This window comes from Citrus clementina, unplaced genomic scaffold (genome assembly GCF_000493195.1).
Source record: "Citrus clementina cultivar Clemenules unplaced genomic scaffold, Citrus_clementina_v1.0 scaffold_7, whole genome shotgun sequence".
Lineage (NCBI taxonomy): Eukaryota > Viridiplantae > Streptophyta > Magnoliopsida > Sapindales > Rutaceae > Citrus > Citrus x clementina.
Window position 1 is genome coordinate 11,336,737 of NW_006262075.1, and position 18,392 is coordinate 11,355,128.

General features: G+C 35.1%; 1 protein-coding gene across 1 annotated transcript; it reads right to left on the reverse strand.

Annotated features, from left to right (window-relative positions):
* Positions 1 to 728: 728 nt before the first annotated feature.
* On the reverse strand, positions 729 to 3,867 carry LOC18037017 (G-type lectin S-receptor-like serine/threonine-protein kinase SD2-5). Its single transcript, XM_006427218.2, has 2 exons — positions 3,654 to 3,867; positions 729 to 3,312 (listed from the first exon to the last, which is right to left on the reverse strand). The coding sequence occupies exon 2, from the start codon at positions 3,299 to 3,301 to the stop codon at positions 851 to 853; it is 2,451 nt and encodes an 816-aa protein (XP_006427281.1). The 5' UTR covers positions 3,302 to 3,312; positions 3,654 to 3,867; the 3' UTR covers positions 729 to 850.
* Positions 3,868 to 18,392: the final 14,525 nt, after the last annotated feature.

The following is an 18,392-nucleotide window of genomic DNA, read 5'->3' on the forward strand; positions in this document are numbered from 1 at the left end:
AGAGGTTTTTGAGGTATTATTTAAAATATAAAGACTAAATGGCCTATTAAGCTAAAATATAAGGACTTAACATGCATTTACCCCATCGAAAGAAAATGTTCACTAGCTACCATAAATTGCAACAGAAACACTAGATCTATCTTGAATCCTCCTGATTGAATTTACAGTGTGTGATATTGAGCAAATGGCAAATGGTTTTAGCAGCAATAGTCTTGCTTTTGAATCTCTGATGTGATATGTCTTCTCAATTGATTACTTACTTGAAAGTTGATTAAATATCTCTATATAATAATCATAAAAATATTTTCTGCATATGTTATATATGGGATTGTCACAAAATAGTAGAAACGCATCAAATAACAAGATCAATTTTAGATGTAATAGAATACTAGTATGAACAATCTTTTTATAATCTGAGAGACGTTGATACCAAACATTAAAAAACTTGAAGCTGGACTGGAGGAAGGAAAATTATAGAAGCTAATATTAATCTCCTCCGGTTTAAATGAATCTAACTAAGATTAAATGGGACAGTTTCCATTTCATCTGTCGCAAACAATCCAAACTACTACCGGTACCTTAAATCAGAGATCATTAGCCTTTTTTCGAAACCAGAAGTAGAACAAGGATAACATATAGTAATGATATTGTGATCGGAATTCGGAAACTTCACCAAAAGGCAAGACTAAAAGCTCATATTCACTAAAGCTAATTTGTAAGAACTTGTAAGCATATTTAAGAATTTGCACATAAAGGACCAGAAAACTATAAAGTTTCTTCTATGAACGCAAAAGCTAACCTTCCGCAGGTGAGTGAAGACACTTCCATTTGCTGTCTATAGTATTTGTTTCTATCTTGGGCCTGATAATTGAATTTCTGACAAAAATGCACCACTATTGTCATCAATTACTCCCGAAGAAGTACCCTTTTCCCTGCTCCACTTAGAGAAACTTGAGTAAGCCCATGAATTCAACTGAGAAGGGGTTGGAGGCTGAGGTACCGGACAGAGACCTTCAAGCATTTGGACAACTTTAGTCATCGGTGGTCTCAACTGCATCTCATTTTGTATGCACCACAATGCAACTTTAATTGCAGTAGCAATACTCTCATCATTTTCATCCATATCTAGCCTCGGATCAAGGATTTCTCTTTGTTTACCTTCTTCTAGCATCTTGAAGGCGTAGGAAGGAAATTGAGCTTTCTCTGAATCATCCCCTACAGAAAAACTCTTCCTGCCCCCGATGATCTCTAGCAAGACCATACCGTAGCTGTATACATCACTCTTCTCTGAAATAGGATTGTTTGTTATCCATTCTGGTGCAAGGTACCCCCGGGTACCCCTCAGTGTCGTGTATACAAGGCTTTCTTCACGGTTCATCAGCTTAGCCAAACCAAAATCTGAAACTTTGGCAGTGAAATTATCATCGAGAAGAACATTCTCAGGTTTTATGTCGCAATGAACAATCTTTACCTCACACTCCTCGTGAAGATAAGCTAATCCCTTTGCCGTACCTAATGCAATATTAAATCTTGTATTCCAACTCAAAAACTGGCTTTCCTCAGTACTATTGAAGATCCATTTATCCAAAGACCCGTTTACCAAGTACTCATAAGCAAGAAGCCTGTGAGCTCCCTCTATGCAGAAACCTTTGAGTTTGACCAGATGAACATGATGTACATTCCCAATTATTGTGACTTCAGCGCTAAATTCCTTCTTCCCCTGCCCAATGCTCTCCAGCTTTTTGACTGCCACTTGGATACCATCTGGTAGCATGCCTAGATACACTGAGCCAAACCCTCCTTGTCCAAGCTTTGCAGAGAAGTTTTTAGTTGCTTTACAAAGATCATCGTAACTGAAACGAGTGGGCATACCTGAAAAACTTTCCAAGAAATAATCCTCTTCCAAGTTTTCTTGAGAAAATTTTGTTAATCTCTTCCTTTTATTGTGGTGCCAGAGTCCTGCATAAAGTAGACTGGCAATTACAAGTATAGTTGCAACAACTATGACAACAATTAGTACGATGGTTTTCCCTCCATCACTTTCTCGAATTTTAGAGTTTAAGACCTCATTTCCGCTTGATATTTTCATATATGAAACATAACTGGTAGAACCCTGCTGAGAGCGTTGCAAACTACCTATCTGATCAAACAAGAAGCAATTCTTCGTACTATTTTCGAAGAACAGCACAGAGCAGGAGCAGTTATGTAGGCAAGCTTCTTTGCATGTATTAATATCATATTTTGGAAAGGGTGATACAAACCCAAGAGCAAAATAATCAAGCCTTTCACCCAGATAGAAAAGCTTTGCCGAATTCATGGATTCATTGCATGTTGAAGCAACTGGAGGTCTGCAGTTGAATTGAGATCCGAGGGAAGGAGGGCATTGGCACCGATTGTCAAAATAGCACACAAAATACGGGTTACAAGGCTCAGGAACGCTGCAAGAATTTTGCGGGATCTTGATTACCTCAGAAGTAGCTGCCCTTCCGTTACGAAGATTAGAAAATGTAATTTCCCCATTAGAGCCTAAAATGGCAGCCCAGGTAGCATTCTCATCATTGTTTTTTGAGAAGATGAATTGCCAAAGCAATGCCTTTTTAATATCATAAAAATTCCAAGCATTGGACACCAAAGAAGCAGAATGGACCTTGGCAGCTACACTGGTATTGGTTTTCCGGCTATCGTTAGCCAAGGACCAATACGTTTGTGGAGTTTGATACCCTGCATACAAGACTAAATCACCCGACTTGAATTCAAGATAAACACTCATGTTATTGCTATTGGGAAAACTTTTAAGCCTCATCCCTTCCATAAACTGTTGGCCAGGTAAAAGGGTATCAGTTGGATGGCTAAAACTCTGCCAAAGAATACTTCCACTTACCCCAAGCAATACCAAGTTGCCCAAGTCCTGCAATTCCATGCATTCAACTTTCTGTCCTGAAGTATTTGCAGACCAAGCTTCACCATTTCCTCTTTGTAAATACGCATTCCCACTTTTCTCAAACACAAACTTATCAGAATCTCTAATCAACAAGCCTCTATTGGCAGTCCAAACTACTTTTGTGCTACTAATATGAATAACAACCAGCAAAAAGAATTGAACATCTAAAGCAGTATAAAAGCCAAAACCAAAAACCGAGTTATTAGAGATTAGAAATAGCCCATTGTTATTGATCCACTCCATCTGGGTTGCTTCAAATCCAGGATAAAGCTTGCCAATATGTTGGGAGCCAGCAATGCAGGTTTTGAACACAAGGAGTAGGCAAAAACACAAGGCCCCCGTGTATCTAAATAAACCCATAACTTCTTTAACTGCAAAAACGCGCTCAACTTTCCCAATAAACACAGAGAAACTTACAACCAAAATTTAGCTCAAAATAATTATAAAAAAAATTACAGATTTTGCTATATTTCTTAAAATTTAAACAATTGCAGGAGAATTTTGAGACAGAACAAAGTGTGTTGAAATTATATCACAAAAAAATCGTAAAAAGACTGATAAAATATATGAATAGCAATTGTTCTGCAGACCTTCTAAATAAAGAATCAGTCAAATTACAAGCTGCGTGAATCAAAGAGTTAAAAATCTTTTCTTTAAGCTAAAAAGTGCAAAAGCAAAAAGACTAAATAAACTTGGAAACATGGTAACTGACCTCAATTATGAGTGCCTTTTTTCACATTCTTTTCTGTTTTCCCCTATTTTAAGGAAATAGAAGCCAATCCTTTCGCTTTCTCTGGAGAGAAAAAGGAAGAGAAAGTTGGAAAAGCAGGTAATGCAAGTTGATTGTGCGACGGAAATCCTAGACTTCAATTCCAATGATGTTAATCCATGTACAGCTCCGTTTGTTTCTTATCTACGTGCATTGAATGTGATTGATACCAAATTTATCACGGTAGCTTCCACCAACTTCAGTGTCTGTGTGTCCTTTCTTGGATGCCTTTCCCTGTTTATATTTTGAATTTTCAGCCTTTCGTTATTTTTGGGTGAGATGAACTCTTACTCATGATCTTCATTTTCTTTGAATTGCATCAGTAAGTAACACTGTTAATTTAAGTTAAAACCTTATCTCATATACCCATCAGTATATTTGGATACTAACTGATTATAAAAATAAAAATTAAACCTTGACAAAAATTAGATTATAAGAGAATCTGTGCCAATTATGATCAGACCTGAAATCCAGGATATCCGTCTCTAATGCAACAATTTATGTCTTTTGTTTACAATTTGATTATCTACTATTAGTGTGAATGTATTTGATGTACAACATAGTGCATGTAAACTGTGAAAGCTCCTTCACTGCTGCTTTCCAAATTACAACCACTAGCTTAATTTGTAATTAATGGATGGATAAGATAAAGCCAAATTAATAATACGATCAGCTATATTATAAATTCTTTGCTCAATCAATTATTTAATCATACAATTTGCTCAACTGAGATTTGCATGATCATAATAAATTAATACCAAGGTGTTGCATCTAATCATAATGCCACTAATGAAAGCTTCCCCCAATCTTGTCTTCTTCGCTCGAACGAGTTTTAGAGGACGATGGCTGTCCGTGAAATTAAGACTCCATGATAAGGGTCAAGATCCCACAACCAATCAAAACGCATCTTAGTTGGTGTGATTTCACTTTGCAGTTTGGTGCCATTTTTTTATGTTAAAAAAGAATTAGAATATTTTATCGGTTGGGATTCGATAATTATTTTTATCTCGGTAAATAAAAATAATTGAAGCTGTTAACAATTGATCGAAAAGTAATTTGCCATCGTCCGTCGTTAATTGCTAAGTAACAACTTTTTTTTTTTCCCCAATTCAGCCTTCGTTGACTTTAGTGGGTCCTACGTGATTTAAAAAAGGCAATAATGCAACGCTTTCAGCAAAATCTACCAGGCCCAAGAGGGACAAGGCCAACTGGAAATGAATTTAAAAAATCAAATAAGAATATTCTTTTTTATTTTATTTTTATTCCTTATCGCATATTCCCCAATTTATTAACGTTTATTTATTATTGATCGTTGCGCTTGATTGACTGACGCTTAAGTGGTACTATCATGTTCGATGTGAGGGATAAAAGAAGGAGCATGATTGGACATGATTCTGGGTAAATTATGCGTACTGGGAGCGGCCATTATCCTTCTTCGAGTGTGGATCCAGTAGAATTCACAAACAGTAGGCTTGAGGTATTAAGAAGCGGGCACGTTGCTTGGTAAATGTGGTCATGTAAAAATCATGCGAGAAGAGGCTCAAGGCAAGTCGACTCGGAGACTCGGTCAAGAGTCATCTCGCGGATCTCCTTCGAAAGATTAGGGTACAACCCAGATTCATTAATGGCTACTTTTTTTAGAGTTCTGTTATTTGTCTTAGGTCAAATTTCGGGTCAAATCCCAAAAACTAAATTAAAACGACGCCGTTTCCTCTTCTTCATGAAACGTTACCGTTTTACCCTAGCAAAAGCTCTCCTCTTCGTCTTTCCCTCTTCGTTCTTCGTTTTCGTCTTCTCCTCTTCGTTTTCATCTTCCCCTCTTCGTTTTCTCCTCTTCGTTTCACCAGGGAAATTTGCCATTCGTTTTTTGTCATTCGTTTTCGTCTTCCCCTCTTCGTTTTCATCTTCCCTTGGGTGGTTTATTTCTCAACTTCTCTTTTCAATCTTGCTCTTTCTCTCTAATTTTTTTGGAGCTAGCACTCGCTCGAAGAGTGTAAACTTAACCGATACATCCTTTGGTTGCAGGGAGGTGTATCAGAAGTATCCCATTGCTCTGCTCATAAAAACAGAAGTAAGATTTTAATTCTGAAGCCAGAAATTTGTTTCCCTACCAAGCATTTTTGTTTCGATTTTGAATCAGAACCCAGAAATTTTTTTTGCTTATTTCCTTCACCTATTTGATCGACCATGATTACCTCTCTGCCATCAGATAAAGCATTGGAGAGCTTGACCAACACTTCTATTCCATATTTCTGTCAAGACTTACACTTTGTAGGAATTTTCTTTGATAGAATATGGATGAAGAAATAGACTGCAAGAAGCCAGGAAATTAAAGATATTGAACTTAGCATTTTTTAAGAGTGTCAGGGAGAAAAGCATATTTTTCTGTTGAAGAAGTGGTGGGGGGAACAAAAGATGAATTTATAAGAATTTGCTCTATTGGGGACATCTCCTCTTCTTCTATTGCAGGATCCTCGGTCGCCACTATTAGTTCTTTGCTTGGCGGCCCCTCTGTCTGTACAGTTCCCATTGAGATAGAATGATCAAATTCAAGAAGAAAGATGTGTTATTTTGCTTGCTCGTTGCTTTCTGTTGTGGAGTACTTAAATGTTAATGAGGAAATAAGACCGATTAGTTTGTTTTGTTTTTACTAGCTGAAACAACTACGTTTCATGCAAGCAAAAAGCAAAGAAAAAAAAAAAACCAAAACAACGCTGTTTTGAAATAATTCGGGGTTTGACCCAAGGTTTGACTTGGGGAAAGTAACATTTTCCCTTTCTTTATCCAGTAATGAGAGCCTCACTCCTCTATATATACCCTTGAAAATTCAAAATCAGGTAAGTAATCTCTCTTTACCACTAAACTTTCTTTTGCTTTTTCTTTTATCTCTAAAATTTTTTTCAGTCTTCTTTAGACTTCTTTTAAAGATTTCTTGTCTAAAAGCAACCATAATTGAGCTTATGGCACAAATTTTTCCAAAATGCTCAGATAATTAGCTTGAGCGTTAGAGGGTTCATACTGGAAAACATCTGGCATCCCCCTTACTGTTCTTTGTGAACGCATGTGAATCTCATAGGAAGTGCTTACGGTCGCTAGTGTCTGCTCGAAGAAAAGAGGTGCAAGCAAGTACTATGTCCCATCAAAACAAATTTAAGTGTTGGCGTGAACACTTGGTCGCAACAACATCGACCAGATTCTTGCATCAATATTTTGGCGTTATTTGTGGAGACAAAATGAAAAGTTACCATTACCAGAGCAAGTTAAAGAACATGCAAACCACTACTAAAGCAAGTTGAAGAAAAGGCAAACCACTACCAGAGCAAGTTGAAGAAAAAGCAAACCACTACTACAACAAGTTGAAGAAAAGGCGAACAAACATAAATATGAGAGGTAATTATGTTCAAGGAATTGAGACCGAGGTGAATAAGTCTGTCACTTTGTGAGAGATAGCGAATGAAGCAAGGATAGGACAATGCATGAGTGAATGAAATTTATGAAAAGATAGATGGAGACCCTCACCGCAATGCTACATGATTTGAGGGATATGCAGATGATGTTTGGTGGAGGAAACCTGGAGGAGAATCAAGATTCCATAGAACTTAGTAATCGAACATCTCGAGGTGAGTAGATCTTAAAGTAAGAAACTAGTTTTGTAGCGAGCAGAATCCTGGAGAAGGAAATCAATTTCGAGGTAATTAGAATTTGTCAAATGCTGCAAGGGGAACAAATATTGAAGAAAGGGAGCTAAGGAAGCATCTACATGATATAGTACGAGAACACGAACAAATTACTGCAAGGAATCCCAGTCATGTAGTGGAATTAAAATGAGAGGTGTGAAGGTTGGCTTAAATTATCGATGAGATGTAAGGTCGAGGAAAGGCTCTAAGCTGGAGAATTATACTGAACAACGAGTCCTTACTCTCAGTAGAAATTATGAGCACCATAATCCTAAAGGATTTCTGTTTTTAAATCTAGAAAAAGCGACATTTGGTGCATATTTAGAGTTTCAATGGCATGACAGGGGTGCAAGGACTGACACAAGTGCAAATATGCAAAGAGTTTTTGCTGACATTAGAAAGGCAAGCACCATAATGATATCATAAACTGCCTCGCGGAAGTATCATAAGTTTCGAGCAGATGTGTGTAGAGTTTATGGAACAATTTTGTAGAGCGGTGGCCCTAAAAGATGATATAACAGAGCTAATTAGATCAAATAAGGAGAGGACAAGTCACTTCGAAAGTTTGTAAGGAGGTACCATCAAGCAATCCTCGACCTTAGAGCCTTCAGTCATCCTTAAGCCTTGAGGTTATTAAAAGCGGGAGTGAAGATAGGGCAGGTGTGTTATAACTTAAGAAATCCATAATATGTTCATATTTCGCTGCATATAAACAGACAAAAAAGGATATTAAAATTGGGGAAGAAAAATCAGCAAGAATTAGAAGTGAATAATTATAAGAGATGAGATGGTAGGAGAAGAAAGCTCAGAAAGGAAGTGGGTCAGTGAGGTGCCATGCAAAACCACCAATGAGCAAAGGAGTGGATAGGCGAGCAGCTCTATACCTACGTTATCAAAGACCACCTTAATTTCACCAAGATAGGTTTTCATCTTACAAATATCTAAACAAAGATCATTGGAGGGAGCCTCATCGACCACACATCAACACCAACTACACACAAAGCACCATATTCAATATAACTGACCCATTATTACCTAGACATGCTCATAGTAATTTCTTAAGAGATACAGCAATGTAAATGATTGACTAGAGCACTGCTTACAGGCAGCAGACAGTACACATCGTTGAAAGTTTCGCTGGAGAAGTTGTTCCATGCAATAAAGGATCGGGATCTCTGTATCCTCCTGCACTGCTCGCACAGAGGGCTAACAAATGAGATCGAAATAAGTTCTACGAGTTTCATGATACTTATGGCCATACCACACTTCAATATTGCGATCTAAAAAATCTAGTGGAGGATCTTATAAGGAATCTTTATCTCGATGAGTTCATTGACTTTTTTTTAAAAATATTTTAGATAAGCTATATATAATAGAGGATAATACTTGTGACATTACTCACGAGCAGCTCGTGGTTAGAGTCATTGTAGGGGACCCGATGCTAGCTAGAGACTCAAATAGAGTATAAACAAATTATTAGAGATACTCAATAACTAGCCATGTGCTTTTCAACATGCTGGCAGTTAAACGAGCAAAAACTAAGCAAGTCTCTATCTTGTGGATTGAAGATGATAAGAAGGAAATACTGAACCTCCATGAAGATTTCGTAATGATAAAAGCCAACGTTACGAGCAAGGAGTTCAACAGAATACTCATGGCTTCAGGAAGTTCAATGGATATTCCCTTTAAGTCCACTTTGTATGAGATGGGGATCGTAGATTTGAGGTTAGAACACACCAACACCTCCTTGAAGGAATTTGGTAGAGGAAAGGTGACGCCTCTTGGAGTGATGGAACTACTAGTGACAATAGGCTTGAGACCCTTTGAGAAAATTGTGATGCTGGATTCTTTGATGATAGAGGAAAACAGTCCATACCAAATGATTTTTAGTAGGCCCTTTTTATGGATTAGTAAATTAGTTTTGTCATAACATTACCTGGTGCATAAATACTAGGTAAATGGTATGGTAGGACTTGTGAAGGGCGATAAGATAATCGCAAGAGGATGTTAAGCAACAACAGCTAGGGAACTATACAAATGATCTCATTGGATACACGAGGTGATTTCAAGAAGGGGAGGCAGGAACAAGGTGAAGTATAAGTATAAGGTGTAATGACCCTAAGAAGATTATAGAGATTGAATCAAAGTTAGAGGAGAAATTAAAAGCGAGGTCGGTAGAATGTTTACGAGCTTATGCTGATGTATTCACTTGTCACACGAAGACATGCTTGGAATCAACTTTAACTTAGCTTGCCACAAGTTGGCTATGAGTAAGGATGCTAAACCAATAAAGCAGAAGAGAAAATGTTTTAATCAAGAGAGATATGATGCCATACATAATGAGGTGGATAAAATTTTACGAGAAAATTTTATCAGAGAAGTTAACTACCTTGAGTGGATTTTCAATGTGGTCCTGGTGAAGAAAGTTAATGGAAAATAGAGGATGTGTTTGGACTTTACGGACTTTAATAAAGCTTGCCTAAGGAAAACTTTACCTTGCCTAAAATCGACCAAGTAGTCGATTCCATAGCTAGACATGGTCTATTTAACTTCATGAATGTGTTTTCAGGCTACAACCAAATCCTTATGTTCGAGTTGGATTTTATTACACGAATGATGTGCCTGGACTTTACGGACTTTAATAAAGCTTGCCTAAGGACAACTTTACCTTGCCTAAAATCGACCAAGTAGTCGATTCCATAGCTAGACATGGTTTATTTAACTTCATGGATATGTTTTCAGGCTACAACCAGATCCTTATGTTCGAGTTGGACGAGAAGCATACTTTTTTTTATCACTAACCATGGGTTATTTTATTACACGAATGATGCCTTTCGGCCTTAAGAATGCATGAGTAATATATTAGAGGCTGGTGAATAAGATATTCAAGCCACTGATCAAGGACACACGACAGAGGTGTATGTAGACGATATGATCACCAAGTTCAAAAACCTGATCTAGCATGTGAGGCATCTACATGAGACCTTTAAGCTGCTAAAGAAATATAAGGTGAAACTCAACCCTGGGAAGTGTGTACTTGGAGTTAGCTCGGGAAAGTTTTTGGGGTTCAGCGTAAGTCATAGAGGGATCAAGGTGAACCCAAGAAGATTCGGGTGATAGTAGAGATTAAGTCTCCTCGCACACTTTAGGAGATATAAAGCTTTACAGAAAAGTTAATAGCTTTGGATTGGTTCATATTTAGGACAACAGACGAGTGCCATATTTTTTTAGGTCATAAGGAAAGAAAAGAAGACAGAGTGAACGTAGGAATGCGATGAGGCATTTCAATAATTGAAAGAGTATCTGCTCAAAGCCCTGCTACTGTTAACACCACGAGAAGGTCATATATTGTACTTATACCTAGCAATGTCAAGATGGGCTACAAGCTTAGTGCTAGTATGAGAGTAAGCATGAGTTCAACATCTAGTATGTTACACTAGCGAACCTTTACTCAAGGCATAAACGAGGTACCCAAAGATAGAAAAGTGGGCTCTAGCCTTGGTCATAGTTGCTTGCAAGTTGAGGCCCTCAGGCTTATCCTGTTGTTGTGGTGATAGATTAACTGCTTTAATAAACACTGCATGATTGACACAAAAAAGTGTACATTTAATAAGGATAAAATTATTAGTTTTTCACTTATTGTGTCGATTAATGCGTTCATTATTTCTAAATTATTTTAATACTCCCCAAATATATTTTATGTTAAATTAATTCGTAATTTGTTAATTTTTATCTTGTAAATATTTTTCAGAAATAAAGATAGAATTAGAATTGAAAGCGGGAACAAAGAAGAATTACTAGAACAAAATTGAAGAGATGTAATAATAAATAATAAATAAAATAAAATAAAATAAAATAAAAAAGAACAAAAGAACAAAAACAATGGCCTCCTGACCATCACACATTTCAACACACTTATATATTTTAAAATAATAAATAAATAATAAAATAAAGAAAGTTAAAGGCAATTGTTGCCTATAAAAAGGGAGGAGAGATTGAGGAGCGGAGAAGCTAGAGAGCTATTTTGAGAGCTGAAGCCGAGACTGAAGAATTTCTACATTTCTTTCTTTTATTTTCTTGTTTCTGTTTGTATCAATTTTCTTTGAATTATATTTCAAAAAGTTTATCAAATAAAAAGAGTATTGTGTTTTCTTTCAATATGAGTAACTAATTTTATTAAGCTGAGGTGAAGGGTGAAGCTCAATGTTTCAAACTATTAATTATTATTATTTTCTCAAATGAGTTTTTAAGTTTATTTAATTCTTTTCTAATTATTTTTATATCATATTAATTTATAAATCTCAGTGGATTTTATGATATTTTGACATAATATTGACACATTAATATAGTGTGGCACATTAGGTACTTTATTCTATATTTATCCACACACATAGAATTAAATGATATAATAATTAATTGGTAAAAGTGAGGCAAAATATAAATGAGAGAGTATTAAAATTATAGTTTGAATACAGAGAGTGGATCCTAAACCTTAACTTATTTTTAAATCAATTTCAAATAATTTCTTTGGCCCGCAATTAATTTTCTTAGTTTTACTAGATTTAAAACTCCATGTGGTTCGACCCTGGTCTAACCGGGTTATATTATAACTAGACACTCTTATACTTGAGAGTAATACACTTTTGAGTCATGTCATTGTACAAGCCGGGGGCTTCTGGATGCTTAGTAAAATGGTCAGTAGAGCTGAATGAATTTGATATAAGCTACAAGCTTGGAGTAGCGATTAAAGCACAAGCATTAGCAGATTTTGTGTCAGCGTTTACTCACATAACTTAAATGTAATTTTTAACTCCTAAGTATAAGAGTGTCTTGTTATATTATAGTTCGGTGAGTCCAAGGTCGATCCTCAGAGAAAAGATTTAATTAATTTATTTTATTTTATCTAAAAATAAAAATAAAACTTGAATATAAACAATTTAATTTAAATGAAACTATGAAATTGAACTAGTTAAAGTTGTGGATCCACTTTTAGTAGTAAATAAAAGTTAATAAATTCTTTTTTCTATTTTTTTAGATTTATTGCCCAAAAGATTAATTATATAAATTATTATTATTTTCCCTTTAATTTTATGATGGATTAAGTATTTATTGTGCAAAAATTTAATTTGTCTACAATAAGTCAAAATACCATTTTATCATACCTTATATTAAGATATTAAGAATTTATTACGCCAAACTCTCTTGTTTGTCTACAATAAATCAAAATTTTAAAATATAAAATATGTATAAAATTAAATAGAAAATAATTGAATTTATAAAATTAAAAATAGAATTTGATTAAATTATATTTATTTCCTAAGAGTTTCACCTTACCCTAACTATTATTATTTAGTTAAGCATAATTGAAATAAAAAGAATTATTAAAATTAAATTACTTATAATTAAAAGTAATAAAAACAACTAAAATTGAAAATAAAACTAAATTTATTTATAAAAATAATTAAACAAAATATTAAAAACACACCTGAAAATCAAGATTATAGGGAGATTGAGAGAAATTGAGAAGAAGAGAGATGATTAAAAACATAAAAATGAGGCCTATTTATAGAAAAATAAATTTATAATTCAGTGTTTTGCGGTCCGTCATAATCTTCATGCATGCGCTCCTCACAACCATTAGATCAAAATCCAACGGCCGGTCAAACTTCAAAAGTCAACATCACACGTGGCATCATTTGACTCGTCTAATTTGGCCAAAGAACATTTGAGATTTGGCGGGTTAATGGGTGGATCTGGTCGATCCGAATACAAAGATTCAGATCCTACAACTTATTTCACCAACCATTGCCACGTGGAACAATCATGGCCATTGAATCATGAACGGTTGAAATTTAGTCAAAATTGTCAGCTATCCCATGCCCTCATATCTATTGTAAGCTCATTTTATCATTCAATTAGTGTTCGGTTAACAGAAAAAGTCAACTCTTTTTACAGAAGCCCAATTTTAAGCTAATCTTGACTTATTTTAAGGTTTTCGGACCTCCAGAATCCAAATTTGACATCCGTTTATCTGTTTGCAGCCTCGAATTGCATGAAATTAATATTTTACCTAATAAACACACAAAAATACACAAAATTAGATATATTTAATACATAATTAATAATTCCTAATATATTGCATACTCACAAATATAAATTATAACATAAGGACAAAATAACATTATTATCGCATGATAATTAAACAATTTTTAATACTAATCATTCACGGAACTAGATATGGAGGCTAATAGTGCACAAGTTGCTGCAAGTAGTAGCCAGTAAGATTTGGCTGGTAACGTTGGATGGGTCTTTTAGTGACTGATGAGTCGGGGAATGAGTGAACTTAAAATGTCCAGAAGAAGATGAAATTTCATATGCCTTAATGTTTGAATTCAAAGCAATTAATAATCAATGAAGTTGGCTCAAGCTTTGCAAGTAGATATAATAAGAATTCGAATAGATTCCCAACTCATTGATAACCATTTAAATGAGAACTTTTAACCCAGAGGTGAGAGGATAAAGTTATATCTGAAGAAGACCACATAAATGATAGAGAAATTTGAGGATATTAACATCGAGTAGATATCGAGAATATAAAATTACTGAACAGATATTTTGGCTAGAATGATTGCCACAACAGATGCAAGAATGCCTAAGTCAATTCTGGTTAAAGTTAAAACCTCCCCAAGCATTGCACAAGAAATATATATGATGAAGATAGACAATCAGAGCTCATGGATAAATCCAATAGTCTTATACATGCGAGATGAAATATTGCCAGTAGATAAAACACAACCAAGGAAGCTCAAATGCCAAGCAGCTAGGTATGCATTGATTGACGGGGTGTTATATAGATGAGAATATACTTTGCTTGGATGATGATGAAGTAGATTCCGTGTTAAGGGAGATACCTAAAGGGATATGTGGAAATCACTCGGGGGCAAGGTCTTTGGCCTTTAAAGCGATTCTAGCCAATGATGCACTGAAATGCAGAAGAAAAGACCAGGCGATGACAACTCATACTATTGTGACAGTTGACTACTTCATGAAGTGGGTTGAGATTGAGCTTCTCAGTAAGATTACAAAGATAAAGACAACTGACTTTATCTAGAGGAATGTGGTATGTAGATATGGAATTCCTTATGCACTCATAACAAATAATGGTAAGCAGTTCGATAACCATAATTTCAAGGAGTTTTGTGAAAACTGAGCATCGAATTGAGATTCTATTTGTCTGCACATCCAAAAGCAAACAGGCAAGTGGAGGTGTCGAACAAAACTATTAAGAAGCTCTTGAAAACTCGATTAAGAGAGAAAAAGGGCATGGATTGACAAATTGTCTGGTATACTATAGGCTACAGAACCACTTAAAGAAAACAACAAATAAAACACCATTTTTGTCTTAGCTTTTGATCATGAACTAGAGGTTCTAGCCAAAATAAGAATGAGCATGCATCGAATGAAGAACTTTAATAATGTGGAAAACAATGAGCAGATGTGCTTAAACTTGGATCTACTAAATAAAAAATGTCAAGAGATCCTATTACAACTAGAATGTACAAGTACGACAGAGAAATTTTATTTAAAAAGGTAATCGTTTATCAGTAGAGAATTGCATTCTAGTACAACCAAAATGTACGAGTATAACAGTTCGAAGCAGCAATTTAGTGCTTAGAATGGTGAATTAAAACATTAGAGATCCGAGCCATAGTGTGTTTGGTCTCAATTAAGAGCGGGCATACAGAGTTCTGCGAGCAACGGGACCAGGAGCATATAAGCTCACCTATGCAGATGGTCGCAAAGTCAAAACATCCTAGGATGCAAATCATTTTTGTAAGAATTTCTTGTAATAAGCTGGTTACCTCTATTACTGATCCAATATTTCTTAAGTTGTTTTTGTAATTCATAAGCCATAAACAAAATGGGTGCAATAAAATCCATTTGCCCAGTTACTCCTCTTCTTTAGGGATATTTTTCTAAAGCAAATATAAAGTTTTAAGTCTCAACGCCTCCTTGAAGTAAGACAAATGTCAAAATTTACCTATGATTGCTCGACCATGATGAGGCAAACATGCAATTAATTATGAATTTTTTTTAGACAAGTATAAAGCTTTAAGTCTCAAAGTCGAGGTGAGACAAAAGTCAAAAGTTACCTACTCATGCTTGACAGCGATGAAGCGAGAAGGCAATTACTTATAAAAAATTTTTTAAGGCAAGTATAAGGTTGTAAGTCTCAAAGCCTCCTCGAGGTGAGACAAAATTCAAAATTTACCTACTCTTACTCAAAAACAATGAAGTGAGCAAGTAATTACTTACAAAAAATTTTCTAAGACAAGTATAAGGCTTTAAGTTTCAAAGCCTCCTTGAGGTGAGATAAAAGTCAAAATTTACCTATGCCTGCTCGACAACAATGAAGTAAGCAGACAATTACTTACGGAAATTTATTCCAAGGCAAATACAAGCTTTAAATCTCAACAGTCTTTTCCAAATGAGACAAGAGTCAAAGTTTGCCTGCTTTTGCTGGATAGTGATAAGTTGGATAACGGTTACTTGGAATATTCAAAGACAAATAAAATAAGCTTTTGGAAAATATTCTTAGCATTTAAAAGAAATAGAAATACAAACAAAAATTCTTGAAATCATCAATTGGTACATTCTTAATTACATTCAGTAGGATTTATGATCTATTTTATCATAAGGATAATCCATTTGTTTGAGAAGCATTGGGAGGTCATCATTGGTAGCAAGAGGAGGGACATTCTCAGCAGCTTTAAGAAGCTTATCTTTTCCTGCATCCTCTTTGGCTTCTTGTTTATTCATGTATTCGATAATTCCAGTTGCCAACTCATCTATATTCAGCTCGGGGCGTTACTTTTCGAGGACAACAATGATGCATTTCTAAGAGGTCTAAGCTCAGCATTGTAGTTCTTATTAATCTATTTTCCAAGAGCCTCGACCTGACTCTGGTAGGTCGATTGTTGATGCTCGTTGAAGGATTTCTGGCGGGCAAGTTCTTCTCTTACATTATTTAACTCATTCTCAAGTTATGTTGCTTTACCCTCAAACAGAGATGCTCATTCCTCTAGCTGTAAGTTCTCAACGTGGAGCTTTACTGATCTCTCCTCAGTAAGTTTTATTTTTTTTTCTTTAGAGTTTGATTATCAGTCTGAATTTTCTTCTCGTAGTAAGCAATCTTGCCTTTATAGTAAGAAGCTGTGGTACACATTTAAAACACCCCAAAGTGCTAAGCATTCACTTGGTCACTAAGTGTACGACTAGGGATGGTAATGGTATCCACAAACCCACTCATTGCGGGTACTTTTGTTGGTTGCAGGCGAGTTTGGTATTATAAATTGAAAACTGCACTAGATTGCGGGTGGATTTGGTATTAGCTAAATATTCGGTGGATACCCGCATGAGTATCCACCAAACCAGAGCTTTTTTCTTTAAATATTTTTTGATTAAAATATTTTTTAATTTAATTTTAATAAAAAAATATTTAAAAAATAAACATATATAAAGTAAATAATGTAAAGTGCAAATGTGTGTGCAAGTCGCAACATGCCTAAGTCCTAATAGTCTTTAACGTAATGCAAGGATTATTATATACTTATTATAATTTTGTATGGAGTATTATTCTTTAACTTAATGCATGAATTATTTGATTATTATAATTTTATCCTTTGGATTAGTTGCTAAAAAATATTATTCTTTAGAAAATATTAATCTTAATTATTATTATTATAGGAATCGTGTTGGATGAGTGCTAATAGTGGTGAATGAAATGAAATTTTTCCCCTGGAGCTTGTGTTGAATGATAATATGAAATCATAAGTGTTATTTTTAGACACTAGTTTTTGGCTTTTTTTTTTATAAATTTGTGTATTTTATACTTAAATTTGAGAATTTGTGTTGGATTGATGTTGAAATTTTAATATTCCATTTATATTGGCTAAATTTAGAATTAAGTATGTTATGTGGGATTTTAGGTTATTATTATAAATTTACATATTAAATATTTGTGATTTTAAATATGAAAACTCACAAAAAAATCTGCCAGGTACTATTTCGGGTTTGCTAATTGTCAAAACTAGCAGTGAATGGGTTGTGGATGGATTTGGTATTTTAAATTTTGTGTGGGTTTGGTTTTGGTAATGACAAACTCACTGCGAGCAGTGGCTATTGCCATCCTTGTGTACGGCCCTCCATGTTCTCAAGATCTTTCTTTTTCACTAACTTGGTATATTCATTGCGGTATGAGGCGAAGTAATCTACTCGCTCATCTGCCTAGTAAGGTCTTAGATCAGCAGTTGGAGAAGAGGGGACTTTTGAAACTCTTTTTAGACGCTTTACTTTATTCCACCCACGACAGAAAGAGGTAGGGGAAGCACTTTTAGAGGAGAGGCATGCTGAGAAACCTCAAACTTTTTCATCAAGGTAGTACCTTTGTTCGAGCTTTCAAAAGCACCATCAGAACCAGGGTGTTTCTTGTTCATCCATATTTTCTGTTGCCGATGCTAGATGGTAGTTCACTAGGTTGGTCGTAAAAAGTACGTGCATGGACGAATACTGGTTAGATAAGGCGACCTCAACACTCTGCATTTGGTTACTTTTGATCTTGTAGACCACGCTCCAGGAATCTGCAGCACAAAGATGAGATGAGTAAGGGAAAAAAAAAAGAGAAAAGGGAGAGGGAAATGAAGAGTGTGTTTCAAAATTAATGAGCAACTAATATGACTGGGTAAAAACCCGATCAGGTTGAGAAAAAATTCATTCAAACTCAACCTAAACCTATAACCTGATCCTATCCAATCCGAACATATTCAGATGAGATCAGATCAGATTAAATTTAAATTAGATATGATTCTTGAAAAGAAACAATACGTGAAGACTGAAACCGTGTTTAGATTATTAACAATTAACAATTAACAATTAACAACTAACAAATGTCAATTTAACATAGCATATATAATATATCATTACTATATAGTATATGCCATTTAAA